The sequence below is a fragment of the Carlito syrichta genome, unplaced genomic scaffold (genome assembly GCF_000164805.1).
Source record: "Carlito syrichta isolate Samal-C Ts95f unplaced genomic scaffold, Tarsius_syrichta-2.0.1 Scaffold103314, whole genome shotgun sequence".
In the NCBI taxonomy this organism is placed as follows: domain Eukaryota; kingdom Metazoa; phylum Chordata; class Mammalia; order Primates; family Tarsiidae; genus Carlito; species Carlito syrichta.
In genome coordinates this window covers 64,397-83,651 of record NW_007047410.1, presented here as the reverse complement: position 1 = coordinate 83,651, position 19,255 = coordinate 64,397, and the positions used below count along the sequence as shown (strand labels likewise).

Here is a 19,255-nt window from a genome sequence, read left to right as displayed (position 1 = left end):
TATCTTCCAAATTCCCTCTAAATTCAATCCTATGTTAAGGTATCAAATATGATTCCTTACACAAATTATCATTGCTCTCAATATTCTGGGCCCACACCCAGTAGTAAAGGAAGTACAGTACTGGCATGAAAGATAGCTGAGAGAAGGAGACAGAGAAAAGACCATGGTGGTCAGAGATGGCTTCATTCTTGGCGTCACTTAAGATATTCCCAGTGCTTCAAAAAGATCACAGGCCTTTTCAATCTTCTGCATATACCTGTACTCACCTGACTAAGGTTGAAGGTCATGATGCTGTTGTCATCATATAGCAGGATGTTAATGGTGTCTAACGCCCATGTGCTCTCTGCCAGTAGACCAGACTTGAGGGACATCATTACCCGCCATGCCTCCGGGGTTCCTGAAATAAACCTCCATGTCGTCCATCCACCAAGCCCAGGTTGGCTGGAGGCACCCCCAGGGCTGCCCCATCAGTCAGGCTACTCTGAAGATAACACAAGGTGGAAGGCAATTCCTATCTAGGACATGACATACATCTGCCCCTCAGGGCTTTCTTTTTTTTTTTTGAGTCAGAGTCTCACTCTGTTGCCCAGGCTGGAGTGCAGTGGCACACTCATGGCCACCACAACCTCGACCTGCTGGGCTCAGGCGATCCTTCTGCCTCAGCCTTCTAAGGAACTGGCTAAGTTTTGATTTATTGTAGAGACGAGGTTTTGCCAAGTTGCCCAGGCTGATCTTGAACCCATGAGCTCAGGCAATCTTCTCACCTCTGCCTCCCAAAGTGGTGGAATTATAGGAGTGAACCCACTGCGCCCGGCCCCTCATGGCTTTTAAGCTAAGACTCCATTACATGGCAATGCTTTGAAGGAAAACCTTCAATCAGCTTATTTCTTCCCTACCCAAAGTTCTTTGGCTCTATTTTAGTTAACTCTGGACCAGATTTAACTTCATCCAGAGTATTAGGATGGAGAGAACAATGGACAAGACGGAAAGGGAGGTCTCCTTACCAATGTCTTTCATTGTGAGCCGCCTCCTCTGCTTCAGCACAGGCTGTGTGGCTTCAACAGAGCCAGGTGGGAAGGTGATATCCCGCCGAATCATGGGGGGCTGCACAGGGGCAGGTGCAATGTGCGAAGCAGGTACTGGGGGACCTGCCTTCTGCATTTTCATCCCAGAGTGCAGGAATGGAGACTTGCTAGGAGAGGTTCGGTTCTCCATTGGCCGGGGCAGGGGAGCGGGGCTGGATACCTGAGGAATGTGATTCTGCATGCTCGGTGGGGGTTGGTAGTTAGATGGAGGGGGCCTTGTCATGGGAGGAACGGGGGCAGAGGGACCATATGGGGGCTGACGTGTGCCATGGGCAGGCCATGGACCTTCGTGGTTGGCCCTCTGATCTGTGTGCAGCATTTCATCTGTTCGGTTCACACCATGATAGGCGGGGCCCTGTGGGGCAGAGCCAGTGCTCTGCCTATTGGCATAATTATAGGTCATGTCATTACGCCCCTGCCACATGGTACCTTGCTGAGCAACCTCAGCTGATGCCTGTATGGGGCCACCCATCATCTGCGGTGGCATGTTCTGCTGGGCACTGGAACCAGGGGGTGCAGAGACACGGTCTCGGCCAAACTGGAATGGAAATTGGTTCTGGGGGCCGCCTGCTGGTCGGCGTTCAGTAGCAGCGGTGGCAGTGGCAGGATAGGCATTGCCATACTGGTTGTATACATCTTGCTGAGGGGAAGGCTGGGCAGCTTGTTGCTGGCTGGCAGGCTGGGGCTGGGCTGGGGGTAACTGCTGCTGCTGAGGCTGCCCCTGCCCAGTGCTGTATGGCACGCTGTACATCTCCCCTTCATGCCGCTTGGCAGGAGGGCCGTATGTGCCATCCATTGGCCGCTTGTAATTCTGAGGCAGAGACAAGCAGAGAGGAAGTTAATACTCTGCACTCAGGAACACAAAGCCCACAGATGCCAAGATGGCTACAACCAGATTACTTGCTTGGTTTACTTCTGCCCCGCAGAAGAGAAGACATAGCATAGACATCAAGAGAACAAAGGAATCACCTTTACAAATTATCTTTTGCAGTGGTTTCTGAAAGATAGCACTAGAATTTCTCCTCCTCTCCCTTGCTCTAAGTAGAAAAATGTACAAAACCTAAAAATCAAAATAAGTCTGTTTCTAGCCTCTTTGGAGAACTAGGGAGACTGACTGGACTTCAAACAGGGAAGAGATTGAGGACTTGGCTTCTTAGGGAGAACTGGCTACTTGAGTGAGAAAAGTATCTAAAGTGAGCTTCTTAGACTTCAACACATTCGTTTACTAGCAAGCTTTTTTTTTTTTTTTTTGAGTTGGAGTCTCACTCAGTCGTCCAGACTGGAGTACAGTGGCTGCTCCCGGTCACCACAGCCTCGACCTGCTGGGCTCTGGCGATCCTTCCACCTCAGCCTTCCAAGTAGCTGGAATTACAGGTGCACGCTACCACACCCAGCTAATTTTTTGATTTATTGTAGAGATGAGGTCTCGTCAAGTTGCCCAGGCGGGTCTTGAACCCGCGGGCTCAGGCAATCCACTCACCTCAGCCTCCCAAAGCGCTGGGATTACAAGCTGAGCCACCGAGCCTGGCTTTACTAGCAAGCTTTTAAGGGGGACCTGCATGCCAGTCTGTTCCCAGCTTTCATACTCACCTGTTGCTGTTGCTGATACATTGTGGTTTGCTGGCTGGGGAAGGGGCTGCCGGAAGGGGTGCCTTGGGTGGAGAACTGATTGCCATAGGAATCATGTCTACAGGAGGAAGAAACAGGATCAGGGTAGGAAGTGGCCAAGGCTGAGCCATAGCAGCACTGAAACCAGGCTTTACTCACCGTTGCTGCTGCTGCTGCTGCTGCTGCTGCTGCTGCTGTGGGGGGTAGCGGCTAGGAGAATACATCCCCGAGTCTGGGTTGGAAGGCATGAGATTCGGCTGTGGGGCCCCAGTGCCCATGTTTCCCTCAGGCCCCATTCCAGGCTCCGTCCTAAACAAATTGGAGAAGTGAACTGAATCCAATATAGTTGCAGGGTGCTGGAGGTGGACAGAAGCAGGGGTCATGCTTACCTCACTCTGTCATAAGGACCTCCATAGGGATAGTGCTGTCGTGGTCCCATCGCCACATTTCCCAGCCCAGGGCCGGCGGCACGGCTGTAGGGGTCACCCATCCCGCCATTGGGACCCTGCCCTGAGGACATGAAGGGATCACTCCCTGGAGCTGAGTGCAGAAAGGCAGACAGTAAATACACTAGTAGTTAGGCAGGCCTAGTAATCTACACCTTGGCTCCAAAGGCCCAGGCTCTATCCAGAGTTTGGGATCTCACTGTTTTACTGACAAGTTCAAAATAGAGATTTGAAGAGGCCCCAATGAGCAAAAAGCACGTACTTGTTAAGGGATGATAAGGCAAGGCCAGGGAGCAGGAGACAAAAAAGGAGGTGGGATGAAGAGCGGTGGTTAGGTCAGGAAATGCCTTATCTCACAGGATGGCTTGATAAGAACCCTGAGCCACTCTCAAGATATTCCGCCACAGGCCAGACATGGTGGCTCACCTATAATCCCAGCAGTGTGTGAGCCCAAGGTGAGAGTATTGCCTGAGCCCAAGGGTTCAAGACCAGCCTGGACAACTTGGCGAGACCTCACCTCTACAATAAATAAAAAAATTAGCTGTACGTGATGGCATGTGCCTGTAGGTCTTGCTACCTGAAAGGCTGAGGTAGAAGGATCACCTGAGCCCAGCAGGTTGAGCCTGCAGTGGCCTTGACAGTCCCACTGCACTCCAGTCTGGGCAAAGAGTGAGACTCTGACTCAAAAAAAAAAAAATTAAAATAAAAAAAAAATAAAAAGATATCCCCCCAATTCCCCTTGCTCTATCTTCAAGAGTACAAAGTCAACAGCAATTGGTCACCTTTCCTCATGCTGCCATAAGGATCCTTATTTGGCTCATAGGACATGCGCCCCATCATGTCAGAGGTATTCATACTGGGCTGGTACCCAGGGTTTGGAGTCATGGAATTCCGCTTCTGGAATGTGGGGTCACTTCCATCAGGAAAGGCATCCTGAATCCCGACTGAATTGCTCCTGCTCCAGAGTGAGGAAAATCAATTAAACCCAAAAAAGACCAATTCCTCTGACATCATGCAGAGCACACAGGAGTCACTGGCTGGGCAGGCAGAGGTAGTGGGCTGCACACGAGTGTCCATGCACTTATACCCCAAGCCACCTGTCCCTGCCCCTGGCCTTACCTCATGCCTGGCAAGGGGGGGATCTGACTGTGTGGTGTGGATGCTGGAGTTGGTGGCTTTAGGTCTCCTCCTTCTGCCATGGAACTGCTGGTTGACTGAGGAGTTTGTGGCCCCTGCATAGATCCTGATCCCGCTGTGGACAGAGAGATATAGGGTGAGTAGTTTGCTTGACAGGAAAGTGTTTAACTCTCACAGAAATACAAATGTCCCAGAATCTCTTTAGGAAAGATCTTCCTAAGGTCTTTAAAGCCTCAGTCACCCTTCTTAGCAAGGGATCTGCAAAGTCAGGTAATAAAGAGGGGAACTGGAGGGTTCTGTTTCTTCTCATTTTAAATAAAAGGATATGGCCATCATGACATCACCATGCTGGTGATTCCTTGAGTCACTTCCAGCTTCCCTGGCTATTTCTCTTCACTTCTCCAAGGACCTTGTCTAAACTATTAAGCCATGTAATACTAGTGCACAAGCTCCAGTCAGAGTCCCCCCCTGCCCCAATGCTGGGTGGGGAGGGTCTACTTTGTCCTAAACCTGCAGATGTACTTCAGAAGCATAGGAGCTCCTATTTTAAAGCATTCAATACATTGCCACCCCTCAGGTTCAAATGTTCCTCTAAACTTAGGAGCACAGAACTACCAGTAATTAATGTTTCCATTAGTTACCATTCCCAGCAGCAGATATCCTACTGCTGAGGCCTCCCCAGCTGATGAGTCATCTCAGGCACTCATTACACCCTCAGAGGTTAACACCAGGGCACAAGTGTTTACATCCACTTTCTAGGCATCCTGGCCTTCGTCCCTCCTCTGCCTCCCTAGGCCCCAGCCTCCTCTCTAAAGGAGGGTGGGCAGATGTACTCCCGTCAGAGTTCCATTCATATCCCCTCCCCACTCCCTCCTTCCCATTCATTACCATCTCAGCTGCCTGGGGAATCCGGGTTCTAGTTTAAGCTGCATTCTAAGGTGCTGACATCATGGGCCAAAGCTCCCAGATGGCCCTGCCTTGCTGCTATTTGTCAGTTTCCCTCCACTCCTCATGTCCTTCTCATTTATCAGTTTATAAACATCTGGCAAGATGCCAGATGTACAACAAAAATTAAAACTAAAGGGCTGCTGCAGAGTATCTTGCAAGAGGGTCACCACTGCCCGCTTAACCTGCTAGGCACTGTGGTAAGGCAGGGCAGAACACACATCTTTGGCATATCCCCTATTACCCTGAAGGCAGACACCACTGAATAAGGAGCCAGGACAAGAAGTCCTTAACCTTGGTGGGGCTGCTCACCCCATCCTTACCAGGAGAGGGAGGCTGGATCTTGGGCTGGGACTTCTTAGAATCAGCAGCTGCAAAGATGTCTGGGGGAGGGTCCTCTCCCCGTTCAATCTTGCACTCAAAGGCATAGAGACACTGGATATACTGCTTTTTCAAGGAGCTGGCAGCACTACTTGATGTGCCCACATTGAGGTTGGTTGCAAGTTCTCGCCATTTTTTGTTCTTGTTGACCTGTATAACCAACCAGAAGAGTTGGGGGTATACCTTTCACCTGGTCTCCTTATCCACAAGCCCCAGGTCCCATCAGGCTGCAAGGTACTCATCTCTTGAGAAATCACAGGTCTTATGCAATTGCAAAAGTTAATCCCACTTGATGGATAGTCCACAACAAGTATCAAGTCTGTGGCTGGCTTCAGTCTACCCTCAGCATGTTCCATTGCAATTATCAGACTGTGTTTATTCAAAATGGGCAAATTCTAAATTACTATATGAACAGAATTCAGAGTCTAGTTTTTTTTTAACATAAGTATATTGCTGAGAAATGGTGTGTAAATGACCTACAGATCTAACTCCTATTTTAAATGTACTAATAAAAACATTTTATAAAACAGAGACTCTTGTAATATCAACGACCAACCCTGCTTGACTTACTTTGCCAAACTAGGAATTTTCATATCTGGTTTTTTTTCTCAGTGTGGGGCTCCTTACAAATGTGACATTCTTGTACTATTGCTCCTCTGCATCTCAATGATACATAACTACAGGCCTTCCCTCACCACTGTCCCGACTGCCCAGGTGTTTAAGATCTTATGATTTCTTTTGTACCCCTTCAGCAGCCAGCCTATAGTTCTGCCACCTTCTCTCAGCTTCAGGGCACACTGACAAGACCATTCTCCCTATAATTAGTCTTTCTGCTCTAGCTAGACGGGTCTCCTTCTTCTTGTATTCTTATACTTATTTACCCACTATATAGTAAGCCTGTCCCTGAAGAGCTGGGAACAAGGCTTTCCAGTCACAATTTACAAAGCAAGTTCAATAGGTTGTGGTACCAGAAAGAACAGTTTCAGGGGGCACAGAGGGGGACAACTTAGATGGAGTAGAAGTGACTAGGAATACTTCCTAGAGTATACCTGAGCTAAGCTACTTCATGGTTGGAGATGGCCTGGGTGGAGGATATTCAGACTCCCTCTCATCTCTGTGCCATCAGGGCCAGTATACTGGAATGGCCCATCCCTCCACCTCCATCCTACTAATCCCTCAGAAAAGTTCAACTCATCTTTTGCCTTCCTGGAGCCTTCACTAACTTATAATAGCAAGCATACACCTCTGAAGTCTGTCTTTGGAGATCAATTCTATTATAGCATCTAAAAGGTTTGCATCCTTTTGCAAACTGGAAGACAGGCCCAGGCATTGGGATTTGTTCTGTACTTCCATTGTAGATTCAGTAAATCCAGAAGCTCACGCAATCACAAGTAAGCTAAATCTAACCCAAAACCCTCTTTTCCCTATAGGCAGGAAAGGCCTAACTATGAGAACTCACTATCAGGGAAGATGGCAGGAATAAGACTGGGGTCACCTCAGAAGCCTTCTGTGGCTCTGCTTCCCACACCAGTTATGTGGCAGCATGCACGTGTCTTGTTTTGTTTTGTTTTCCTTTGTGGGGGAGGGGAATAAAGCCCGAAGGGAGAAGGAATTCATAACTGACTGTTGGTTGGCTTCATTCCAATCACTTTCTTTTCTGCTGGTGACAGCTGTTTTCCTCTTCTGATTTAGAAGGTTTGGAATAAGTCCCTCCTCACCACACCTCCCTCTGAGCTTAGCCACAAACTCTGATCCAACAGCAGTTTCTGGTCTGGTGACTACAGAAAATACACAGGGGGAACATCTACAAGGCACAGTGTGCTGTTAGTGTTGCCTCAATGGTTTACCTCCCGAGCTGTCTAAATCAAAAAAGTAAGATATCAGAGTAGGCCCAAGCTCTGGGTAGTGTCCATTTCAGAGGTTTTGATCAAGGACTGGTCCATTTACTTATCTTCCATGCAGTATAACTACACACATAATTTCCTATCACATTTTCCTTTCTATTTATTTTTATTTTTTGAGTTGGAATCTCACTTTGTCGCCCAGGCTGGAGTGCAATGGCACTCTCACGTCCACTGCAGCCTCAACTTGCTGGGATTAGGCAATCCTTTCACCTCAGCTTTCCAAGTAGCTGGAACTACAGACACGTACCACCATGCCGAGCTAATTTGTTGATTTATAGTAGAGATGAGGTCTTGCCAAGTTGCCCAGGTTGGTCTTGAGCCTGTGGGCTCAGGCAATTCTCTCACCTTGGCCTCCCAAAATGCTGGGATTATAGGCATAAGCCACAGTGTCGGGCCCCTATTTTTATTAAGCAGCTCCTTAAATCCTATCTCCACTGGAAAGCTTCCAGGAATAAGTTTAACAACTGCATCTTGCAGACACTATATGTAGCAGAAACCTTGCTGAGAGCTTTTATTATTTCTAACTTTTGACAGTCTAGCAGGGTACACACTATTCATACTTTACAAATAAGGAAATTAAGGCTTAGAGTGATCTATATACCTTAAGATCGCATACGAGGTAGAACCCCCAAAAACCCAGAATTATCTTTTAGAGGGTAGGCCCCTTCTAGTACGGGCTTCCCCTGCTAGTTAAGTGTTTTAGGAATCCATCGGCATCAGTGTACCAGTTAACGCTGTTGTGAAAGACTGTGTTGTTTCAGTGGCATTTTTTTTTTTTTGAGACTCTTTCAGTGCATTTGCCCATTTCATGATGGGTGATTTACGAGTACACCTGCCCACATCACACTGAGTATTCAGCAGTTTTTGACCAAAGATGGCATGACCTCCTTATTTACCCGATCTTGCCCCAAGAAACATTTTTTTGTTTCCCCACAAAAAAAGTTCTCAAAGGGAAACATTTTGCTGATGTGCAAAAGGTAAAACAAAAAATGGCAGAAGCACTAAAAGGCATCAAAATTGATGAGTTCAAAAAATGTTTTGAGCAGTGGAAAAAGCATCTCAGTAGGTGTACGGCATCAAATGGAGAGCACTCTGAAAGTGACTAAAATTTAAACTTGTAAGAATAAATACACAATTTTTATAAACAAAAATTTTTTTTGAGGGGGTCCCCCCTAGTATGTTGTGAGTGTCTAAGACAGGGCTCAAAAACAAATCCTGCCCTTGTTATTATGCCAGATTGCCTCCAATGAAATTAAAATGCCCACAGATTTTCCTTATCTTTGCACCCCAGTGGGACGCCAGATACACTGTAAATGTACTACTAATGCTTCATAGTATCAGGGAGGGCTCAGTCTCCTGCCTTTGTCTTATCTTCTAGAAGACCTATGCTCCCATATCTGTCAGTATGTGACTCAGAGAGCAGGAAAGGATGATGTCCCTGTGGGATGCATGGTACCACATGAAGCCAATGAGTACCTAGCAAGGGATTTGTTGGAACCATAGGGGCAATCAAGTGTCAGGCACCCACTCACCTGAGTCAATCCACCAATCTCCTTCACAGACACATAGAGGCGATAGAGGTCCAGAGGTTTCCTACCCACAGCAGGCAGATTTGTCATGCCCATGGCCTTCTCCTCTGTGAAGGCCAGATAACGGTCCACCCACATCTTCCTCTCAGGCTCACCACCCAGTTCATACAACTTGGTGATCTTCTCATTGGTTGTAGTAGAAGAACTGGATTTCTGGAAGGTTCAGGTCAAAATTCATAGGAATGGGTCAGATTCAAAGCCTATGCTAAGGGTCTCAGAAGTCTTTTGATCAGGGTAGTGTTAAAGCTTCTTGCTCTGGGGTGGTCACCAACACCTGCCCTGCTTTCACAAGGTTAAAGGGTCAAAAGGGAGCTAGACTTTTTTCCTGCAAAGAAAGGAAGCTAACATTGACTGTGTGTTATGTACTAGGAGCTGTGCTAGATGCTTTTACATATTAGGTATTATAAATTATTCTATTACTTTTAAGTGTCAGGACTGAGTGTCAAACTTGTCCACCTGACATCAAAGCCAATACTACTCTCACACTACTACCCAGGAGCCTGCACATACTTAGGTACTATTTTAGGGAACTCGAGAAACTCTCGACACAATCTTGGGGAAATGGAGTAAATATAAAGAAATTCTTCCTATAAAGAAAGGAAGGGTCTAGTAACTGGTTGAAGGACTTTGAATATCATCCTGTCAAGACAGGTTGATGGCCAAAAGGGTTGGAAACCAGAGGAGAAGATAACAGGAAATAACAGCCAAATCTTTTATTTTCCCTACTTTTGTAGGGTAGGGAAGGAAAGGTACGGTCAGAGACAGAAATGGTTCAAATGACCCAAATGCCGAGCAGGTCCCAAGGCTACCACACAGCCTAACAGTACATCCAGGACCAACTAAAGGGAGGCTAAGAATCCAAACCCCATCTGCCTCATCTCCTCTTTTAAAGAAAACAGGGGACCAACCATTCCTGCTGCTATGAGTAAGGTTCAGGAAGAGATGAGCAATTAGTTGCCCATGGTACACCCCATCTATCAATGCTCAAGTATAGGAGGCACAGTGCAATGGAGGGTCAAACAGTATAGTCAATTCTATACTGCAGGGTCTGTCATTGCCTCCATAATAAACAGCTAAGAGAATGTTATGTTATTTACATTAGGATCCCTTAGGCTGACTCACACTTAATTCATGGAGCTATTATTCTGGGACCCTTCATGATAAGATGGGACAATGGCAGTTTTTTTAGAGACTATCTAAATCAGTGTCATAAAAGGCTGGAATCTTTGTCTTTCTCTTTCCTTTTCCTTTCTATCACTGAAAAGGATGGGACACAAAGTTGAAAGGAGTCAAGACTCCTTAAAAATCCTTACCTTGGATTTAGATTCTGTCTTGGGTGTCCCATCTGCCTTGTTGTTCATTTTGGTGGCTGGAGTTAACTTGACGTCCCCAAGGCCCATCATCTCTGGGCTGGCTGCCATCCCTGTAAAAGAAAAAAAAAATCTCAAGTACAGTAAGTTTAGCTGTGATGTGAAGATTACTCTTGAAGAAATCCCAGGGTCAAGAATGCTTAGGACTTACCTGCGGAATTGTTGGCCATGGTTCCACCTATGGTATATGGGGGTCCCTGAGGGTTGATCATGCCAGCCATACTGTTAATCCCTTGTCCATAAGGAGGCCCAGTTCCCATCATGCCCCCTTGATTCATATTGGGGTAGCCTGGTGGCCTGAGGAAAAAGATGCAAAGTAAGAGAGGTAACGGTTAAAGATTGAGCTTTCAATTTGGACTTGAGCCAGAGAGGATTGTGTGATCATTTAGTTAGGTTCAAAAGGAAAGTTTCAGGATCTACAAAACTAGAACTATGCAATATCCAGGTATTATTATCTTCCATCTCAAAATGTCATAAAAAAGTTTGAGCTATACATAGCAAACAGCCCAATTTAAAGGGGTATACTAAGAACAGAGCATTGCTGTGTCTTATAAGTACTACCTTCCTCAAAGCCACCTCCAAAGTCAAGTTGTATTTTCCTTTAAGAGCACTAAGACAAAAATCCTAGATGATGAAATGCTCAAATGTGCTATTCTTGGTTATACATAGTCCCAACCAGTCTGGAACACTCAGCATAGCACCTGAAAATGGCTTTGTTTTATTTCTTGATGGGTTTAACTCAAACTTTGCATTTCCACCAGATTCACTTCTTTATAGTCAATCTCACCTTATGCACCCTGGTTCATCAACATCTCACTAACATTTATTTTAAGAAAGGCAGACACTAAAAATGGGGTGCATGGAAATGGAGTCTTGAATAACAGTACTCATATTCACTTAAGTCAGTGGTCAAAGAAGGAGATGAATCTCCAAGTCACTAAACCTAATCACACAAGCCTTCTGCACTTTAGCACCAGAGTCAAACACACAGGACTACGTAGAATAGTAGGAGAGACAGCAAATGATAACCCTACCATTCTCTATTTTTAACATCACAGATTCAAGTCACGTGTATCATTAAGAATCCTTTTGGAAACCAAAAACTTGACTGATAGAAGTGAAACCACCTACTCTGAAGACTTATTTTACTAATCAAAACAACCTGTCCTTTATAAAGCTCTTTTTTTTTTTGAGTTGGAGTCTCACTCTGTCGCTCAGACTGGAGTGCAGTGGCCATTCCCGGCCACAACAGCCTCGACCTGCTGGGCTCCGGCGATCCTTCCGCCTCAGCCTTCCGAGTAGATGGAACTATAGGCGTGCGCTACCACGCCCGGCTAATTTTTTGATTTATTGTAGAGATGAGGTCTCGCCAAGTTGGCCAGGCGGGTCTTGAACCTGTGGGCTCAGGCAATTCACTCACCTCAGCTTCCCAAGGCGCGGGATTACAAGCTGAGCCACCGAGCCCGGCTGGAAACCTAGTTTTCTAAAGAGCTCTCAATAAAATGTATATTTACTTATATTTAGGTACAGAAGCATCTCAATGATCTAAATGGCTCTACAATGGACTTTCTTGCACTGACACCCTCTTCACTGCCCAGGTCTTACCTGTTTTGGATAGAGTTGGCAGCAACATGCATGGCGACAGCAGTTTCTTGAGTTTTCCGGTTCATGCCCCCTGGTGGGGGACACATCCCTGACCCAACCTGAGGCGGCATATTGGCCATGTTAGGGCCATAAGGCCGGTTGCCCATGGAGGCATGACTCATTCTCCCTGGAGGGAGTGTGCCATAAGGTGGAATGCCAGGCTGTCCATGCATTTGACCTCCAGCACCCATGGGGTTCATACTTCCAGCCATGCTTGCACTGGGGTAGTTGGCATTGGGCAAGGCATTATAGTTTGGCTGCCTGGGGTAGCCTCCTAAGCGGGGAGGGAAAGAAGACACAGAGACGTGGTTAGTGACTCACCAGCAACTCACTAGTATCTCTCATCTCTACAACTTCAAGCAATGGGAATCATTCAATATTTTGGTCCAGAAAAGAGGCTAACTTCATGGTGGCCTTCATCTCCATGGGAAAAGCGGAGTTAGAGCATGTAAAGATCTTGGTTATCGCTTATTTTTAATTTTTTTTTAGTTGGAGTCTCACTCTGTCACACAGGCTAGAATGCAGTGGCACGCTCACAGCCACCACAGCCTCGACCTGCTGAGCTCAGGTGATCCTTCCGCCTCAGTCATCCAAATAGCTGGGATTACAGGCATGTGCCACCGTGCCCAGCTAATTTTTAGTTTATTGTAGAGATAAGATCTCACCAAGTTGCCCAGACTGGTCTCGAACTGATGGGCTCAGGCAATCCTCTCACCTCGGCTTCCCAAAGTACTGGGATTATAGGCGTGAGCCACTGTGCCCAGCTATTTTTATTTATTTATTTATTTATTTATTTTGAGTTGGAGTCTCGCTCTGCCGCCCAGACTGGAGTGTGGTGGCCACTCCTGGCCACCGAAGCCTCCACCTGCTGGGCTCCGACGATTCTTCTGCCTCAGCCTTCCAAGTAGATGGAACGCAGGCGAGCGTTTCCATGCCCAGCTAATTTTTGATTTATTGTAGAGATGAGGTCTCGCCAAGTTGCCCAGGCGGGTCTCGAACCCGCGGGCTCAGGCAATCCACTCACCTCAGCCTCCCAAAGTGCTGGGATTACAGGCTGAGCCACCAAGCCCGGCTTATTTTTATTTTTTTAGAGATAGAGTCTCACTTTGTTGCCCAGGCTGGAGTATAGTGGCACAATCATAGCTTGCTGCAGCCTTCAACTCCTAGGCTCAAGCAATCCTCCCACTTCAGCCTCCTGAGTAGTTGGTACAGGCACATGCCACCACACCTGGCTTGTTACCTCATCTTACAGGCAGCACAGAATAAGGCTGGCTTTGCTAAAACAGCCTCTTCAATCCCCAGAGGAATTTGTTTCTTTCTATACACTCATCTTGATTCTATCCCATCTTTTGTGCTTTGATGTACCTAGGGCTAATTTTGAGCAATGAGCTATTCTGACTGATTCACTTAAAAAAAAATTGTAATAATCAATAGCTACCATCTATTTATATAATGTGTGTGTGTGTGTTTATTTATTTTTATCCCTGTCCCGCCCTTACCCCCAGTGTGTTTATTTATTTCTAATTTTATTTTATTATAGAAATGTGGAGTCTAAGTCAGGATTAGGTAATCTACCTGCAGGTGAAGTTTAGGCCTTCAACTGGTCCTCACTTCCCCTGGTTTAGGACCATTACCCTTTGTGTTTTTTTTTTTGAGTTGAAATCTCACTCTGTCCCCCAGACTGGAGTGCAGTGGCTGCTCCCGTCCACCACAGCCTCGACCTACTGGGCTCTGGCGATCCTTTCGCCTCAGCCTTCCAAGTAGCCAGAATTACAGGCATGCACTACCACGCCCGGCTGATTTTTTTATTTATTGTAGAGATGAGGTCTCGCTGCCCAAGCGGGTCTCGAACCAGCGGGCTCAAGCAATCCACTCACCTCAGCCTCCCAAAGGCGCGGGATTACAGGCTGAGCCACCGAGCCCGGCTACCCTTTGTGTTGTTATGTACCCTGCTACCATCTATTAAGTGTCTACACTCAGTGGTGAGCTAAACACCTTATCTCCATTTTTATAGATGAAACACAGGCCTAGTGAAATTCAAAGACTTTCCCTACTCTACCTCAGGGCCTGGGCTGGCTGGATTTAAGACAAATAACAGTCCTTCTCTTACAACCTGGATGGCAATATATCAGATAAGAAACGATTCTTCTCTCACCTCTACCTACTCCCAACTGGGTAGTACACTCACCTTGTGGGCCATACTGACCCCCCTGGGGACCATAGCTCCCCATGGAGTTCTGCTGGTAGGAGCCCATGCCTGTGTGCATCTGTCCTCCAGAAGGCTGACGCGGAGATAAGGCCGAGCCGGGCTGGGGGGAACTGTACTGGGGCATCTGAGGGTTCCTCTGCATATAACCTATTTGTGGGTGGTACCCATACAGTTATTAATGTGGTACAATGGGAACAAATGCTCTTCCCCATTATCCTGGGACTTTACCATCTACATTTTCTTTAACAGCTACTTGAATGGAGTCTGTGTCTGATGTGCTATATAGTCATGTACCCCTTTACCCACCTTCAAAGTGACATAAGTCATTAACCAGGGCATGTAAACTGTTTTGTTTTTTTTTTTTTTGAGTTGGAGTCTCACTCTGTTACCCAGACTGGAGTGCAGTGGCCGCTCCCAGCCACTGCAGCCTCGACCTGCTGGGCTCCGGCAATCGTTCCGCCTCAGCCTTCCAAGTAGCTGGAACTACAGGCGAGCGCTACTGTGCCCGGCTAATTTTTTTTTGATTTATTGTAAAGATGAGGTCTTGCCAAGTTGCTAGGCGGGTCTCGAACCCGTGGGCTCAGGCAATCCACCCACCTCAGCCTCCCAAAGGTGCGGGATTACAGGCTGAGCCACCGAGCCCGGCTTAAACTGTTTCTATTAAGTGGAAGTTTTATTATTTTATTTTATTTTATTATTATTATTATTATTTTTGAGCTGGAGTCTCACTCTGTTACCCAGACTGGAGTGCAGTGGCCACTCCCGGCCACCGCAGCCTCGACCTGCTGGGCTCCAGCGATCCTTCTGTCTCAGCCTTCCAAGTAGCCAGAACTACAGGCGTGCACTACCACGCCCGGCTAATTTTTTGATTTATTGTAGAGATGAGGTCTCGCCAAGTTGCCCAGGCGGGTCTCAAACCCACGGGCTCATGCAATCCACTCACCTCAGCCTCCCAAAGTGCTGGGATTACAGGCTGAGCCACCGAGCCCGGCTAAGTGGAAGTTTTAAAAAACAAAGAGCGATGACAAAATACAAAAATGGTAAGTGATCTAATGGGTGAAGATGCAAATGTTAAGTCTTCAGCAATTGCTGACCAAATGAAGTACAATATATATGGAAAAATCTATTAAAACACAGATAAGCACTAAGAAATCAAGACATTAACATGGTCAAGTTCATTCTAACATCACAATTTGCTGCTGGGTCCCAACACAAAAAAATGATAAATGTTTGAGATGATGTAATGCTAATTACCCTGGTCTAGTTACTATACATTATATGTATCGAAACATCACTATGTATCCTATAAATATATATAATTGTTATATGTCAACTTTTAAAAATTGTAAAAACAATTTGCTGCTGGGATTGTCCTAAGCTTCATGGCCATACAATTCTTCAAAAGTTACTACATAGGTTATTCAAGTGTCTGCCTTGGACAGTTCCCCACCCCTCCCCAAAGCCCAAATTCTCACCTCGATCTTGGGCAATGCTTGATTGGTTCATGGAGGGATGCATGATGCTGTCCGACTGGCCACTGGGTGGCCGAGGTGGCATCTGGTTGCCTGCTCCAAACAAAGAGAGAAAGAACAAATCATCTAAGTCTAGAATTTCTAGCTGAAGGCTTAATTCAGAGCTGGAAATGGTTCATGGAGATGCCAAGCACCTTCTAGTACCACAACGAAGAGACCAGCCAACAGGTTCCCATCTCCCTTCTCCAAATGCTAAGGGAAAACCATGCAGACATGATCTAGAGATGCTTTCCCTGCCAGTAGATGACCAGGGCTCCCTAATATCACCTGGGCCAGTTATCTTTCCCTCTCCCCAAAGTCCAGTACTTGACGGTACCTGGCACTGCAGCAGGCGAGAGTGGTCCTGAGCGAGACTGAGCAACACTGGCGGGAGAGCCAACAGGGGATGGGGAAGGGCCTCGGATGCCAGGCAGGTGAGGGGAAGTATGAGGAGAGAAAGGAGACTGAGCTGGATTACTCTGCTCTCCTTGGCTGCTGGAAATCCCTGATGTGCTCACTCCAGGGCTCAGAGCTCCTTCTGTCCCCATGGGGAGATCATCTATTGAACCAGACAGATCCTGTAATATACACATAAGAATGCAGATTAGTAATATTAGGCAGAAAGATTCTTCTTTCAACAATCCTATACTTGTTTAGCATTTTCCTTAAATAACCAAGAGCAAACATACTGCACATTTTATTTAGTCATGACATTATAACATATATGGCAAATTCTCTTAAGAGCCAGATAGAAAATATCATAGGGATCGTGGGCCACATAGTCTGTTAAAACGACGCAATTTTGCCCCATTGTAGTGTAATAGTTAGACAACATGTAAACAAACAGGTGTGGCTGTGTCCTAATAAAACTTTATTTATAAAAACCTACATTTCCCAATGCCTATTCTATCCCCTTGGAAGCAGATCTAGGCTGGACTTGGTGGCTCAGCCTGTAATCCCAGCGCTTTGGGAGGCCAAGGTGAGTGGACTGCCTGAGCTCGCGGGTTCGAGACCCGCCTGGGCAACTTGGCAAGACCTCATCTCTACAATAAATCAAAAAAAAAAATTAGCCAGGCGTGGTAGCGCGTGCCTGTAGTTCCAGCTACTTGTAAAGGCTGAGGCAGAAGGATCCCCGGAGCCTAGCAGGTAGAGGCTGTGGTGGACGGGAGCAGCTACTGCACTCCAGTCTGGGTGACAGAGTGAGACTCCAACTCAAAAAAAAAAAAAAGCAGATCTAGAATTTTCATCTTCTTCCCCAGTCCTAACTTCTATAGTCATAAGAATGCAGCTATGCCGGGCGTGGTGGTTCAAGCCTGTAATCCCAACACTCTGGGAGGCCGAGGTGAGAGGATTGCCTGAGCCCAGGGGTTCAAGACCAGCATGGACAACTTGGTGAGATCTCATCTCTACAATAAATCAAGAAAAAATAGCCAGACGTGGTGGCAGATGCCTATAGTTCCAGTTACTTGGAAGGATGAGGTGAAAGAATCACCTGAGCCCAGCAGGTCGAGGCTGTGGTGACTGTAAGCTTGCCACTGCACTCCAGTCTGGGCAACAAAGTGAGACTCTGATTCAAAAAAAAAGGAAGAAAGCAAGAAAGCACCTTTTCCCCAACCCCCGAGTTGGAGTCTCACTCTGTTCCTTAGGCTGGAGTACAGTGGCAACATCACAGCTCACAGCAGTCTCAACCTATTGGGCTCAGATGATCCTTCCACTTCAGCCTCATAAGTAGCTGGCATTACAGGTACGTGCTACCACACCTGGCTAATTTTTTAATGTTTTGTAGAGAGGAGATCTTGTATGTAGCCCAGGCTGGTCTACAACTCCTAGGTTCAAGAGATCTTCCTGCCTTGGCCTCCCAAGGTACTGGGATTACAGGCGTGAATCATCATGACTGGCCAAAAGTAGCTATTTCAGTGAGGCTTTAGTTCTTTTTCCAATGGGAAACTTTACAAAATGCTGCCGGGATGGCACCTGGAACAAGAGAATGTTCATAAGTAAGGAAAACAGATCCTTCTCCTTCTATGATATGTGATTATTATACTAGGTCATTATAACCTCTATTTACCAAGGAATCACTCCAAGTCACCATACTTTGTAACTTAAGAGGTAGGAGGTAAGATAGAGATATAATGCATGGAAAAGTCAATTTCTTTTTTTCTTTTTTCAGTAGGAATCTCACTCTGTCGCCCAGGCTGGAATGCAGTGGCATGATCATGGCCACCACAGCCTCTACCTGCTGGACTCAAGTGATCCTTCCGCCTCAGCCTTCCAAGTAGCTGGAACCACAGGCATGCGCTACCACATCTGGCTCATTTTATTGTAGCCAGGCTCGGTGGCTCAGCCTGTAATCTCGTGCCTTTGGGAGGCTGAGGTGAGTGGATCGCCTGAGTCCGCGGGTTCGAGACCCGCCTGGGCAACTTGGGGAGACCTCATCTCTACAATAAATAAAAATTTAGCTGGGCGTGGTACCAGGCGCCTGTAGTTCCAGCTACTTGAGGCAGAAGGATTGCCGGAGCCCAGCAGGTCAAGGCTGCGGTGGCCGGGAGTGGCCAAGGCACTCCAGTCTGGGCGACAGAGTGAGACTCCAACTCAAAAAAAAAAAAAAAAAATGTATTGTAGAAACAAGGTCTTGCCAAGTTGCCCAGGCTAGTCTCAAATTCATGGGCTCGCAATCCTCTCACATTGGCATCACAAAGTGCTGGGATTATAGGCGTGAGCCACCTAGGCGTGAGTGGAAAGTCAATTTCTTAACTGCCAAGAAGGTCTGGAACTATATTCCTAACACCTGGTCTACAACAGGAGTGAACAAATGCTTGCCACTTGAACAAATTCAGTTTTTCCCCAGCTTTTATGTTTTTCAATAAGAACTTGGTATGTATTTGAGTAGGGGTCTCACTCTGTCACCCCGGTTGGAGTGCAATGGCATGATCACAGTCCATGGCAGCCTTGATCTCCTGGGCTCAGACGATCCTTTCACCTCAGCCTCCCAAGTATCTAGGACTATAGGTGTGTACCACCACACCAGGCTAATTTTTTGTAGAAACAAGATCTGGCTATGTTATCTAGGCTGGTCTCGAACTCCTGGGCTCAAGTAATCCTCCCGCCTCCATCTCCTGAAGTGCTAGGATTACAGGCATGAGCCACTGCATCCAGTAGAACTTGGTATTTATTTGTAGGCTTTGCCTATCTTGAATTATCAGTGAGAGTTCACTCTAGGTCAATAAACTCTAATATGGCTGGGCGCGATGGTTCATGCCTGTAATCTCAGCACTTTGGGAGGTGAAGGCGAGAGGATTGCCTGTCCAGAGGTTCGAGACCAGCCTGAACAACTTGGCAAGATCTCATCTACACAATAAATCAAAAAATTAGCCGGGCTCAGTGGCTCAGCCTGTAATCCCGTGCCTTTGGGAGGCTGAGGTGAGT

General features: G+C 46.8%; 1 protein-coding gene across 2 annotated transcripts in view; it reads right to left on the bottom strand.

The window, feature by feature from the left end:
* ARID1A (AT-rich interaction domain 1A) overlaps nucleotides 1–19,255 on the bottom strand; it is a 55,408-nt gene that overhangs the window by 4,982 nt on the left and 31,171 nt on the right. Inside the window, exons 5-19 of one of the 2 annotated variants that reach the window (XM_021715835.1) lie at nucleotides 16,167–16,407; nucleotides 15,794–15,883; nucleotides 14,298–14,465; nucleotides 12,071–12,383; nucleotides 10,617–10,762; nucleotides 10,409–10,518; nucleotides 9,039–9,248; nucleotides 5,545–5,752; nucleotides 4,259–4,391; nucleotides 3,922–4,097; nucleotides 3,083–3,233; nucleotides 2,853–3,002; nucleotides 2,676–2,772; nucleotides 1,005–1,896; nucleotides 267–397 (exon numbers count right to left, since the gene is read on the bottom strand). In XM_021715835.1, the coding sequence (XP_021571510.1) occupies nucleotides 267–397; nucleotides 1,005–1,896; nucleotides 2,676–2,772; nucleotides 2,853–3,002; nucleotides 3,083–3,233; nucleotides 3,922–4,097; nucleotides 4,259–4,391; nucleotides 5,545–5,752; nucleotides 9,039–9,248; nucleotides 10,409–10,518; nucleotides 10,617–10,762; nucleotides 12,071–12,383; nucleotides 14,298–14,465; nucleotides 15,794–15,883; nucleotides 16,167–16,407 (3,216 nt within the window). The remainder of the gene's footprint in view (nucleotides 1–266; nucleotides 398–1,004; nucleotides 1,897–2,675; nucleotides 2,773–2,852; nucleotides 3,003–3,082; nucleotides 3,234–3,921; nucleotides 4,098–4,258; nucleotides 4,392–5,544; nucleotides 5,753–9,038; nucleotides 9,249–10,408; nucleotides 10,519–10,616; nucleotides 10,763–12,070; nucleotides 12,384–14,297; nucleotides 14,466–15,793; nucleotides 15,884–16,166; nucleotides 16,408–19,255) is intronic. The other variant, XM_021715839.1, reaches the window with a different exon arrangement.